Source organism: Populus nigra, chromosome 12 (assembly GCF_951802175.1).
Source record: "Populus nigra chromosome 12, ddPopNigr1.1, whole genome shotgun sequence".
In the NCBI taxonomy this organism is placed as follows: Eukaryota; Viridiplantae; Streptophyta; class Magnoliopsida; order Malpighiales; family Salicaceae; genus Populus; species Populus nigra.
The window spans coordinates 6,087,223-6,098,548 of NC_084863.1; the positions used below are offsets into that span (position 1 = coordinate 6,087,223).

Here is an 11,326-nt window from a genome sequence, read left to right on the forward strand (position 1 = left end):
TATAGGGTTAGAGGGTTTAACAATCATTGTGAGTTCATTACTTTAAGTTTCTCCACGTTGCAAGTAGGTTATCTTCATAAGGTTTTTAACATTGTTCAATCAGGGTTGAGCATAGATATAATGCATGTTATAATGGGAGATATAATTGTTGATGCTAAAGTGGACCAAATGGTATAAGGCATAGTATAACCCAAAATCAAAGACAATACCTTAGTTGAAAGGAATGTAATCATAGTGCTCATCAGTACTTGGTCTTATTTCACTTATATGGTATAGACTGGATTTATTTCTATAGTGTTATTAATGATTATAGTTTTGAGAGGACATGAATGATTATCATATATGAATATAAATAAGCCATAACCTATTAGAATGGACTAAACATGTGCTCTTTAAAAAATTTAATTATTATTTGTAAGTTTTAGAGAGAAATACGCATAATGAAGGTTAAAACTATTATAAATATGTGGTGTAGAGCCGACACCACGAGGGTTGGGTGAAAATGGCAAGACTAAGGTAGGGTTTATTGTGGGTTGTGGTTATGATGTAGAGGAGGTATGTGAAGGAGATATGTTTTTTGGAGTAGCCATATATGTAGTTATGCAATAAGATCTAATACTATAATAGAATAATGGATAAAACAAGTTTGAGAAGAAGAAGAGATTGTCATGGCTGATGAATCATTGAAAGTTACTATGTGTTATTCAAGTGTGTGTATGTGTGTATGTATTGGGACGTAGATAACAAACTTTATTATAATAAATAAATACCAATAATACAAAAATAAATGGGTTTAAAATTATAATCAATCATATTGCTTCAATAATTTTTATTTTATTGTCCATCCATCATTAGTTATGGTTGTAATTTAAGCTAAAAAGAAGTTATAAAAGGAAAAGAAAACACATGCAAGAGAATAGTCGATATGGCCATATTGAATTAATGTCTGGGATACATGGTGATAATTTTCTTTTTGCACTCCAAATAAATGCGTTCGTATCAAGATTGCATTGACATTCCCCCATTGCTGATCGCATTTACATGCGTAAGATGTACTTGTTGGGGAAGGAGATGGTACTTAATGCCAAGCTTGTCAAAAATCTTTTTTAGTTCAAAAACAAGATCTGATCTTCGATTGCTCTTTTCCCCGTAATTTTGATGGTTCATGGTGTGTTGAACACATAGAGTAAGCTTCAAATCTTTCCCATTCTCTATCTCGCACACCATCAATGTGTGCTTTGGGTTCCAGTGCTTTGGTTTGCTTTCAATGTATCTGCAGTATTCCATAATTGTAGGTTTCTCAAGCTAATAAATTCATTATTGCACAATAAGAAATTTTTAATATATATGTTACATAATATGCTAGATATATAGATAAAAATCAATAATAATTAACTAATATCTAGAAAATATTGATTTTTATTAGCAAAACAAGTGTGGTTTAGGCAAGCTAAGTACAATTAATTTTGTCTAACACTAAAAATATTTTGAATGCAAGTGAGATTAATAACTTACATTTGTATAGCTTTCTTGAGAGCATTAAAGTCATCAACAGAAGTGGAGACATCAATAGTGATGTCAATACCATCCCCCATGTCTGGACTTCTTCTGAAATTACTGATAGGCTTTGTAAGAAGAACAGAATTGGGATAATATATCTTCTCTGCATCATACCGTAAGAACACAGTCGTCAAAATGTTCATCTCTTCCACAACCATCTGCAATAATATTAGATAAAAATATATAAAATCTTCTCACTCAACCATCTCTAAGAATTAATATATTTTTTTTACCTGGACGCCATCGACAACACAACGATCGCCAACATCAAAAGGATGCATGACAAAGACGAAGATGATAGACTCAAAGATGCTTTTGCAAGTGTTTTGGAACATGAAGCCCACAAGTAGTAGTTGCGATGTAAAAACAAATAAAACCTTGGTCGTCGCCAATCCCGTCACCAAAAGAGAGATCACAATTATAATTAGAGTCATTATTGCACTTGCTAACCTGTGAAGTTGCTGGATAGCAGTCTTGGTATCATTCAAGGAATGTGCCAATGCTTTCCTTTCAACGTAGGCATGTACCTAGCAATTGAAAACATAAACATAGCAAAGAAGGAAATTATGTGTCTTTGAATAAATTGTTGATTGCTTTCCCTTAAATACAGGAAAAAGTTGATCCTATTTTAGTCCTTGATTAGAGAGGTTAAAGGAGAGAAAATGGAACTGTGTATGGAATTCAGGAATCGAATCCACACTATATGGGCTTGATGTGTTGATGATGGTGTGATAATTAATTAATCATCGAATCTCCATGTTAACTGCACAACAAATTATTGATCCTAATTTGAAAGTAAGAAGCCTTTAATCACTAAAAATAAATAAATAAATTATTTTTATGACTTTCTTTTTTATTGCGTGTAAACATAGTAAAGTGAGGGCTTTAAGACCAATTGTTTTTTTTTAAGTGGGTTTTCGGCTGCTTACCACCCAATTTCTGAAAGAGGATTTTGTGATTTTTCCAGTCTCAACAGCTCCTTCAAAAAGAGGAAATATGGAATGAACCTCTACAGTCTTTAAGAACCTTAGTAGATCTTCCTCTTCAATATACCTTAAAACATTCAAAAAAGGAAAAAATATGTTAACAAAAATACACACTTAGTGATCACTAAATTATTGTCTGTGTTATACTGTGGATGATGCTAATTTTTTTTAAGTAAATAAAAATGTTCATATATTTTAAATAGTAAAAAGATTAGAAAAATTACTCTAATCATATGTATTTTATCTTTATTCTTTTAGAAATTACAATTTAATTCCCAATTAATATAAATTTTAAATTTAAATAAAAAATGTCCTCTAATATATAATATAACATAAACACTCACAAACTCTCATCCCTAATTTGTAAATCTTAACCCGTACACTAAATTTCCAAATTTTCTCCTGGCTACTGCATGATCTACCTTCACTAGCTCTACTGAGATTACTTGACTGAAAGTGGCCTTCAATCAACAGTCACTGCTGGCCTAGGTGGGTGTTGTTGCCTCTCTTTTCTTTCCCTGCCCTACTAATTCCTTAGTTCAACAATCTGTCTTCTGATAGCGGCTTGACTTACCAAACATGTGGATAGATGCATATCATTGCCATTGAAATTTTTCTTAGGTGGACTTTTTTGTTTGTTTGAGAAAACATTGAAAATCCACCCTCATTATGTATATTTTTTCCAATTAGATATCAATATTCACCTTCCCGGAGTACTGGATTTGAGATTATATACATCATATATTTATTTTTTTCCCAGGTTTAGTCAAGACTACAAAACTTTGCATGATCTATATTGATGTTTATGTCGAATAATTATCTCAATCAAAAAATTTAAGTTATCAGATGAGATCTTAATAATAGTTTTATATTACTCTCTAATACAATTCCTCAAGTAAAAAATTTTAAGTTTGAAATTTGTACATGTTCTTATTATTTTATGTTTAATTTTTATTAATTAGAATAAAGATTATGAGATTTGAAGCACTTAGTCAACAAGATTCTAATACCATGTAAAAAAAACCATTTTAAATCCAAAGTTTAAATTGTTTGATGAAGTTCTTAAAATAGTTTTATATTACTCTTTAATATTTTATGAGCAACATGTAACCGTATGTTGCATTCCAAGCTACCAAATTTATTTAGCAACAAGTGATTTTTGATATTTGGTGTTGCTTAAACCACCCATTAGAAGAGACATCTAAGCTGGGATAACAGGCAATGGTTTCAGAGAACAAAACTTTGATGTGCTGCTCAACCAAATGGAATTTTATCTCATTTAGTTTTTGTAAGGTCTCATTTATTGTTAAAGTTACTCTGAGAGGGAGTTTGTTGGGATTGGGTTGCCAAATTCTGGCAAGTTTTTTTTTTTTTTAATTTTATGATAATTTTATAATTTTAACAATAAAATGTCTTCTTAGTTATCAATTAGAATATAATTAATTACAATCTTGTGAATAATTAGATTTTTTTGTTGACTTTTTTAGACAATGTAAAATTTTATGAATTTATAAAGTTCATGATGTAAACTATAATTTTTGAAAAAATTAAAGAAAAGTGAAAAATAATTAAATTATAGGATAATCAAAGTAATTTTTTCAAATATTTTTATCATTAACACAAAATCTGATGCATGCATTTAACAAAATAGATTGAAGATTATATGTTTTAATAAATATTAAAAACAAATATGATGCTAACTAAAGACTAAGTCATGAAATTAAAAAATAGATATAGATAAAGTATCTCATCACACGCTACAAAAAGCCTTTAATTTTGTTTACTTAATTATATGATACTAATATTTTTTTACAAGAAGATTAGTAATTTAAATTCAATTGAAATAAAATAATTTGCTAGTATAAATCTATTTTTTCTTATTAATATCTTTAATTTAAGGAAATATATCAACCTTTTTTGTCTTTTATTAATACAAATAAAAATCATCAAGAAGACGTACCCAAAAAAATAAATACAATTTAAAATAAGAATAAAAAAGATATATCTCAAACTCAATCCTTTTGTCTCATTGATGTGCTTTTTTCTTTTTAATTTATTTTTATAAGAACAGTTCTTCCTTAAATAACATTCTCTCATCATTCCAAAAGCAAGTTTCAATTCTAGTAAAATAACATCCTAATTAATTGAAAGCGTGTGTATAAAAAAGTAATAATTATATAACACTTATGTGTTGTTGCGAGAAACTCTTTGGAATTTTTATTAAACCCGACTTAGTTAGTCATTTTGAAACTTTTTTAATATTGAATCTTTTCCTAGTTGAGGTTTTAAATTAAATTATGTGGAGGTTGTTATAATGTGACTCAGTGAACTTTGCATGTTTAAAGGTAACAAAAAAATTAGATATAAACATGGTTTTACTTTAATTTTTTTTTAAGACGATACTTTTTAATAATATTGAGATGACGATATATCAATTCAATATAGGTCAACCCATCAAACCTGCAACTTAAATCATGAACTCAATTACGTTTATTTTTCTGAAATTATTTTTTATTTAATTATATAATAACAAAAATTAGCGTCCATAGTAAAGTAACCAAATAAAAACAATTATTATAATGGGTTGCAGAAAAGAACTATTGTTCAAGAACATAGTAACAATTAAATAGGATTGAATAAAGTAATATAAAAAAATATCGTTAATTAATTAAAAAAATTAAAAGAAAGTGAGTGCATATATATATATATATTTATATCTTTTGTGACAGGGTAAAACCCAAAAGTTAGAGAATAAAAATTAATCTGAAATGATGATCCAAAATGGAAACAGATCAGATTATTGGATACCGGATATAATTTTAATAAATAATTTTAATGATAAATCTGATGTTTATTTGAGAAAAAAAAATGAATATACGTAATATAATTGCTTTAAATCATAATGAAAGAAAACAATCCACCTCAACTTCTACTGCAATGTCTGTAACCCTTCCCACATTACCGGATAGATAGATGTGATCATTTTTTATTTGGTTTAGTTTTGAATAAAAATAAAAAATTATTTATTTTTCAAAATTCAAACCAAAATTAAATTGAATTCGGTTTAAATTAATTAATTTAATTCAAATTCAGTTTATATTAATAAAAACTAAAATGCAAGATTAAATGAGGTAGAGATTGAGGTACATATAGGTGAGAAAAAAAAAAGGAGACTTCAATATTTATACACCTAGCCTGGCTTTTTAAACTCTATTTAGTTTGGTTTGGTTTATTTAATTTTAATTTTTTTTTAAATTAAATAGAATTGAGTTTTTATTTTTTTGTTTTCTACTCAATATTAATAAATAAAGAGAGTTAAATTAGAGATCATATGAGAACATGCCTATTTACCAACACCCCTACTTTACCACCTAACCACCAATCGATGATTTTCCACATTTTTTTTATTTTATCCATTTATAATATGGACCGCACTATATTAATTAGTTTTTATTTTATATTATATGGTAATTACCCGATTTATCCACCAATAATTGGGACTGACTACCCTTCCTGATCGTACTCCTTGTTTCGAAAGCTAAAATCAGAAAGGAACAAAGGAGGATGGAGGTTTCCCAGGTGTGAATTTTGAAAAAGATGAACGTCAACCCCACACCATCAAATGTGCCACTGCCAAGAAATTGTCAAGGATTTATGTGCCTCGATAGACTCGAAAAGTTGAAGGTCTTTTACCAAAAAGACAAAAAAAAAAAAAAAAAAAAAAAACTATCAAGAGGTTAAAAGGGTAAAGGCCTCCCTTACCGTTTAGAAATAATGGAAGCTAGCAAATCACATGACATGGAATTCAATCAATTTATCTAGAAATGGTTGAATCTAATTTTTTATTTATAAATTTTAGATATAGATATTAATCTTTTCTTCTTTTTTTTTTGTAAGGGAAGAAATATGCCATTCTTTATGTATTTCTAGCCAAATTAAAAAAAAATTAGATTGATTAATGTTGATAAAATTAGGAATTCCTAATGGATTGAAGATTATTGTGTATATCAAATTCAAAAAAATTGATATTTTTATTTAATGTTTTATTATTTATTAATAAAACTATCTTAGAAAATGGGAGGAGGAGGAGGAGGATTTTATTTTATGGTAAAAAAATCATTCATTTCAATTATTTCATAAGAAGACAAAAAACCAAAAGAGATTTCAATTATTTCACAAGAAGAAAAACAAAAACAAGGAATCCGTTAAATTTCACTTTAGAGTAAAAAGTTCATTCATTTCAATTATTTCATAAAAAGACAAAAAACAAACAAGAAATCCGTTGAATTTCAAATAGTAAGTTTTACTAATAAGATAGAATTGCATAGAAAAAACTATTTATCTCAAAAAGATTTACAAAAAAATTTTAGGAGAACGTCAACAACTACTGTTTTATTATAAGTAATGCATTAGAAATTAATAATTTAGAATTTGTTTGGCATGATTTTTAATTTTAAATCATAATCTAAAAGTTATTTTTATAAATAATTTATGAAAAAAATAAGTTATAACCATTTTAAAACATGATTTATAAAAATAACTCAAATCATTTTTCTAAAGGAAGATATAAGTCAGACTTTTCAAATTTTAATTAAAAAACAGAATTTTAACTCAATTTTATAATAAACTTTTGATCCAAGTCAAAAGTTATTCCTAATATATCTGTGACTTGTTTTTCATTTAAATTAATTTACAAAAATCATACTAAATATAACCTAAGTTTATAGAAAAATGTCCAAAACTTGACTTTGTTACTGTAACTTTCATCTTGCTCACATTTTATTAAAGATTAATAAATAGAGAATTAGGTATGTCAGGATTTATATTGTTACGAAATCAAGTGACAACAAACGAAAATAATTAAGGAAACCCAATTTCAATTTTGGACAACATAATTGAAACATTGTCGAGTTTCTAATAATCATCGTATGATATGATTCGAGAAAGGTTAGCAGAAGAAATTGAACTTACTTGGCACCAGGTTTGGCGACATTCTTGAAACTCCTTTGAGCACTGCATCTAGCCTCCCATTCACTGTTGATCTCCGATTCTGCATTACTAAAATCATCAACCGTCCTCGAAACCGTCGACAATCCCGATGACTTAATGTAACTCCCCAACCTCTTCACATTCCAAGCAGTTGCCCTAGTCATCATACTTAACTTCCTCAGCCTCTCCATATCGATTCTCCTCGACTCGTACCTCTTGGATTTTGATATAGGCATGTCTTGTGAGGCCCTCTCTCTCTGTTTCGCAGGCAATGTCCTCGAATGCCTTGGCGTCAGCCGGCGAGGAGTTTCCCTCTCATTCTCATCTAATGGTGGCCCGGAGAGTGTAACGAGAATGTAGTGGTGGAAGACGCTTTCTTTCATGCGGTCAAAGAAAGTAGCAACATGGAAAGATGAAGCAAGAACCTTGACAAGTAAAATCTTTAGTAACCATATGGTAGCTCCAATAAAGACAGCAATTAGAACACGGAAAGTCCTCTTCAAGGTCTTGCTGCGTTTGTGGGCATCTTGGAACGTACTCATCCATGCAAGGAGAACCAATCCTAGCCATGCACAATGCTGAAAACTCTTGCGCAAACCAAAAACAAAGTAGAGTACCTTTTCTCTGAGCATGAAATTGCGTTCTATGAGAAAACCAAGAAAACCTACAAGCCAAACCGACACAAGGCGGCCACAGAAGAGAACCAGGACCATAAGGCACCATTTCCATAAAACTAGACCCCAAAGGACCTTGTTTCTGAGGGATTCAACGGTTAAAGAGAGAATTAAGCAGGTCATGCTTATGAGAAACAATATGAACTCAATCAAGGCTCTCTTTTTTATCTTTATTATCCTTCTCCTTCGATACTTGGAACGTTTAATGGTCTCTCCAACATCATCAACTTCTTCTCCTCCTCCTTCTTCATAGTCACACCATTCTTCATCATCTTCTTCATCAGTGGAGGTAGCGCTTTCGGGGGGGTTCAATAGTTGGTAATATTCTTCGGATTCATGGATGCTCCTGGAAGGGGGAGGGTAGTTTGTTTCAGTGAAACGAGATTTGGGTTTGGAGAAGTTGAGACGGCGGAGGGTATTTGTTCTTGCCAGGGTTTTAGAGAGGGGGGCTCTGGAGTCTGCTTGCTGTGGTGATGGTGACTGTCTGAGTTTGGAGTCTGGTTGATCCACGGAAAGAACCACTTGGTCTGTGTTGGGTTTTTGGTGCTCTTGGTTTTGAACCTCCATGATAGCCAGCTCCACCTAATTACCACACACAGAGATTTGAAGATTTAAAAGAGAAATGAGAGATAATCTGTGCAAGGACAAAGCATGGTTTACAGTAACAAAAGAAGAGACAAGAGAGAGTGATATTCGGAAGCAAACTTGTAGGGAGCCAGAGATATTATCGAGTACTGCAATAATTGTGATAATGAAAACACTAGGAAAAGTTGGGAAGCACTTGGTCTTTGCTATCATATATTTGTAGAGACAATGCCATGATGCAATGCAATCTTCATGTTGTCCACCAATTTTAGTAGGAAAGCAATTTCATTTAGATTTTTCATCCAAGGCTCCATTATTTATTTATGCGATGCAATATTGTGGTACTGTTTAATTTTTATTTCAACCACAAATTTAAAATTAACAAGTATTTAATTAATCAACATATATCATATATAGTTTTCTATAAATTTTATTAAACACTATATCTTAAAATTTTAGTTGAAAAAACTATAATTTATAAATTTTTTAAATTTAAAATTAAGAACTGTCATTGATCAAGTTTTAATGAATTTGAAAATTTAAATGTTAACCGTTTGATTATTGGCTAAGTAAATGATTATTCCTAGTGGTATAACCAGGCTATTTTAACCTGAAAACCTAGGAGGTTGCAAGGTTTTTTTTTTTTTGTTATTATTATTAGTATAAAGGAGTTTGCAAGTTAAACTGGTCAAGACTTTGAGTGGTAAACCCATTTAACCTGGAGCTAGGTTTTTAGTGATTATGATTTGGGAGAGTCAATTGTATGCAAAATAATAATAATAATAATAAAACCGTTAAATGAAGCCCTAACCTTTCTTTCTTTATTTGTTTTATTTTTATCTTCCTTTCTAATTTCCCCTTCGTCCCTGCGCTTGCACATGAAAAACAGACGTATTATAGCATAGGCCATATTCTATTAGAACTAGTAGGACTTCATGCCAACAGTCTAACTGTAATTGAATGATATCATCTAAAGCATCTGCGTAACTTTCTTTGGCGGAAACAGAGCGTATTTCTGATCATACTCTGATGGATTTGGGAAGATGCACTCATCCATGTCTGTCATGCAGGCTGCCCAGATTACCCGAGTCAGAAGGTTGAAACTTAGCGGAGTATTTATATACACGTTATCTTGTAGTATTTGTGATTAAGTTACAACGAGAAGGGAACATGCAGAAACTTGAATCATACCTGCCATCGTTCTGGAATTAGGTATCCTTCATATTCAAAATCTTTTAGGACCTTCCTGAAGGAACAGAACACAGGAACGGTCATCCTTACAGACTCCATTGCTACTGATCTTCATGTGTATTTCATTCTTGCGAGATCATCCCATTCTAATAGGTCCTTCGACAACTTACTCTTGGCAATGTCCTCTTGTTCTGCGGTCTCGAATTTTAGAGATTTTCATGAATTTGGGAAAATATTGTTTGGTCTTTGCGGAATCAATTTAGTCGCATACCTTGAACAATGCTGCCATAAACAGACGGATCATTGACTAAAAGCTTGATCAAGAAACTGAGGATGGAAGTTGTGTCATGTCCTGCTATCATTATATTGATATATAGCATTATCTACAATTTCATCATCAGATATACAATAAAATTGTCTTCATTTAGGAAACCAAGCAAGATATTGGTGATGAGATCTGGCTAAGGAATGGTGATTTGATGCTCCAATGTAGCCATCTTTTTATGTTTAAGATACAAGATGATCGTTCTGATTTTTTCTCTTGATTGGAGGCTATGATTGAAGCATGTGAAGGGGACATTGATCGGTACAGAAAGAACACTTTTCACCGGTTGTTGGTAGAGCTCTCCGAGTATGTCTCTGTTTGCACTTTGCGCTATTCCAAATATCAGTGAGCTCATAATTTTGAAGGTAGGTGTCTTCACTAATGGCACTGCCTGTGCTGCAAAGAGAAAATACAGATATACAAGGCAAAGGGATTCGAAGTGCAAGAAGACACAATATTCATAAATTCACCTGCGATTTATATTCAGAATCTAGGTCATAGATATGATCACAATGCAGTAAACACATTGGTCGACTGTCTCTTTCTTCTTCTTTTTTCTTCTTTTCTTGTTGGCCTTTATTAGGTTTCGATGAGATGAAATTTAATATTAAATTGAAAAGGAGGGCTTGAGCTTGAGTAGGATAAAATTAAAAAAGTTATTATAGAATCAAAGATTAAATTGAATGAAAAGGGCAAAATTTTTAAAAAATATAGTGACATTTTTTAATGTAAAAACAATGGGCAGGATATGAGAAATTCTTTGACAATATTGTCATTAAATTTGGTCCAACATGTCAACCTTGAAACCTTCTAACTTGATTTCTTGTCTAGATTAAATTGAATGAAAAGGGCAAAATTTTTAAAAATATAGTGACATTTTTAATGTAAAAAAAATGGGCAGGATATGAGAAATTCTTTGACAATATTGTCATTAAATTTGGTCCAACATGTCAACCTTGAAACCTTCTAACTTGATTTCTTGTCTAGCATGAGTTTCAAATTAAATCATATAGAAG

At 30.7% G+C, this 11,326-nt stretch overlaps 1 protein-coding gene across 1 annotated transcript; it reads right to left on the reverse strand.

Moving 5' to 3' along the window:
• Positions 1-907: 907 nt before the first annotated feature.
• On the reverse strand, positions 908-8,984 carry LOC133669391 (mechanosensitive ion channel protein 10-like). The gene is made up of 5 exons (XM_062089502.1): positions 7,518-8,984; positions 2,490-2,613; positions 1,794-2,087; positions 1,516-1,718; positions 908-1,273 (listed from the first exon to the last, which is right to left on the reverse strand). Exons 1-5 carry the CDS (start codon positions 8,774-8,776, stop codon positions 1,000-1,002), a joined length of 2,154 nt encoding a protein of 717 aa, XP_061945486.1. The 5' UTR covers positions 8,777-8,984; the 3' UTR covers positions 908-999.
• Between the last annotated feature and the right edge of the window lie 2,342 nt (positions 8,985-11,326).

Bases quoted from the DNA above. Each gene is read 5' to 3' on its own strand.
- LOC133669391 (XM_062089502.1), bottom strand. From the start codon at position 8,776: ATGGAGGTTCAAAACCAAGAGCACCAAAAACCCAACACAGACCAAGTG. The intron at 2,088-2,489 runs GTAAGCAGCCGA...TTCAATTGCTAG, and splicing joins CCTCTTTCAGAAATTGGGTG to GTACATGCCTACGTTGAAAG. The intron at 1,719-1,793 runs GTAAAAAAAATA...ATATTATTGCAG, and splicing joins GTGTTGTCGATGGCGTCCAG to ATGGTTGTGGAAGAGATGAA.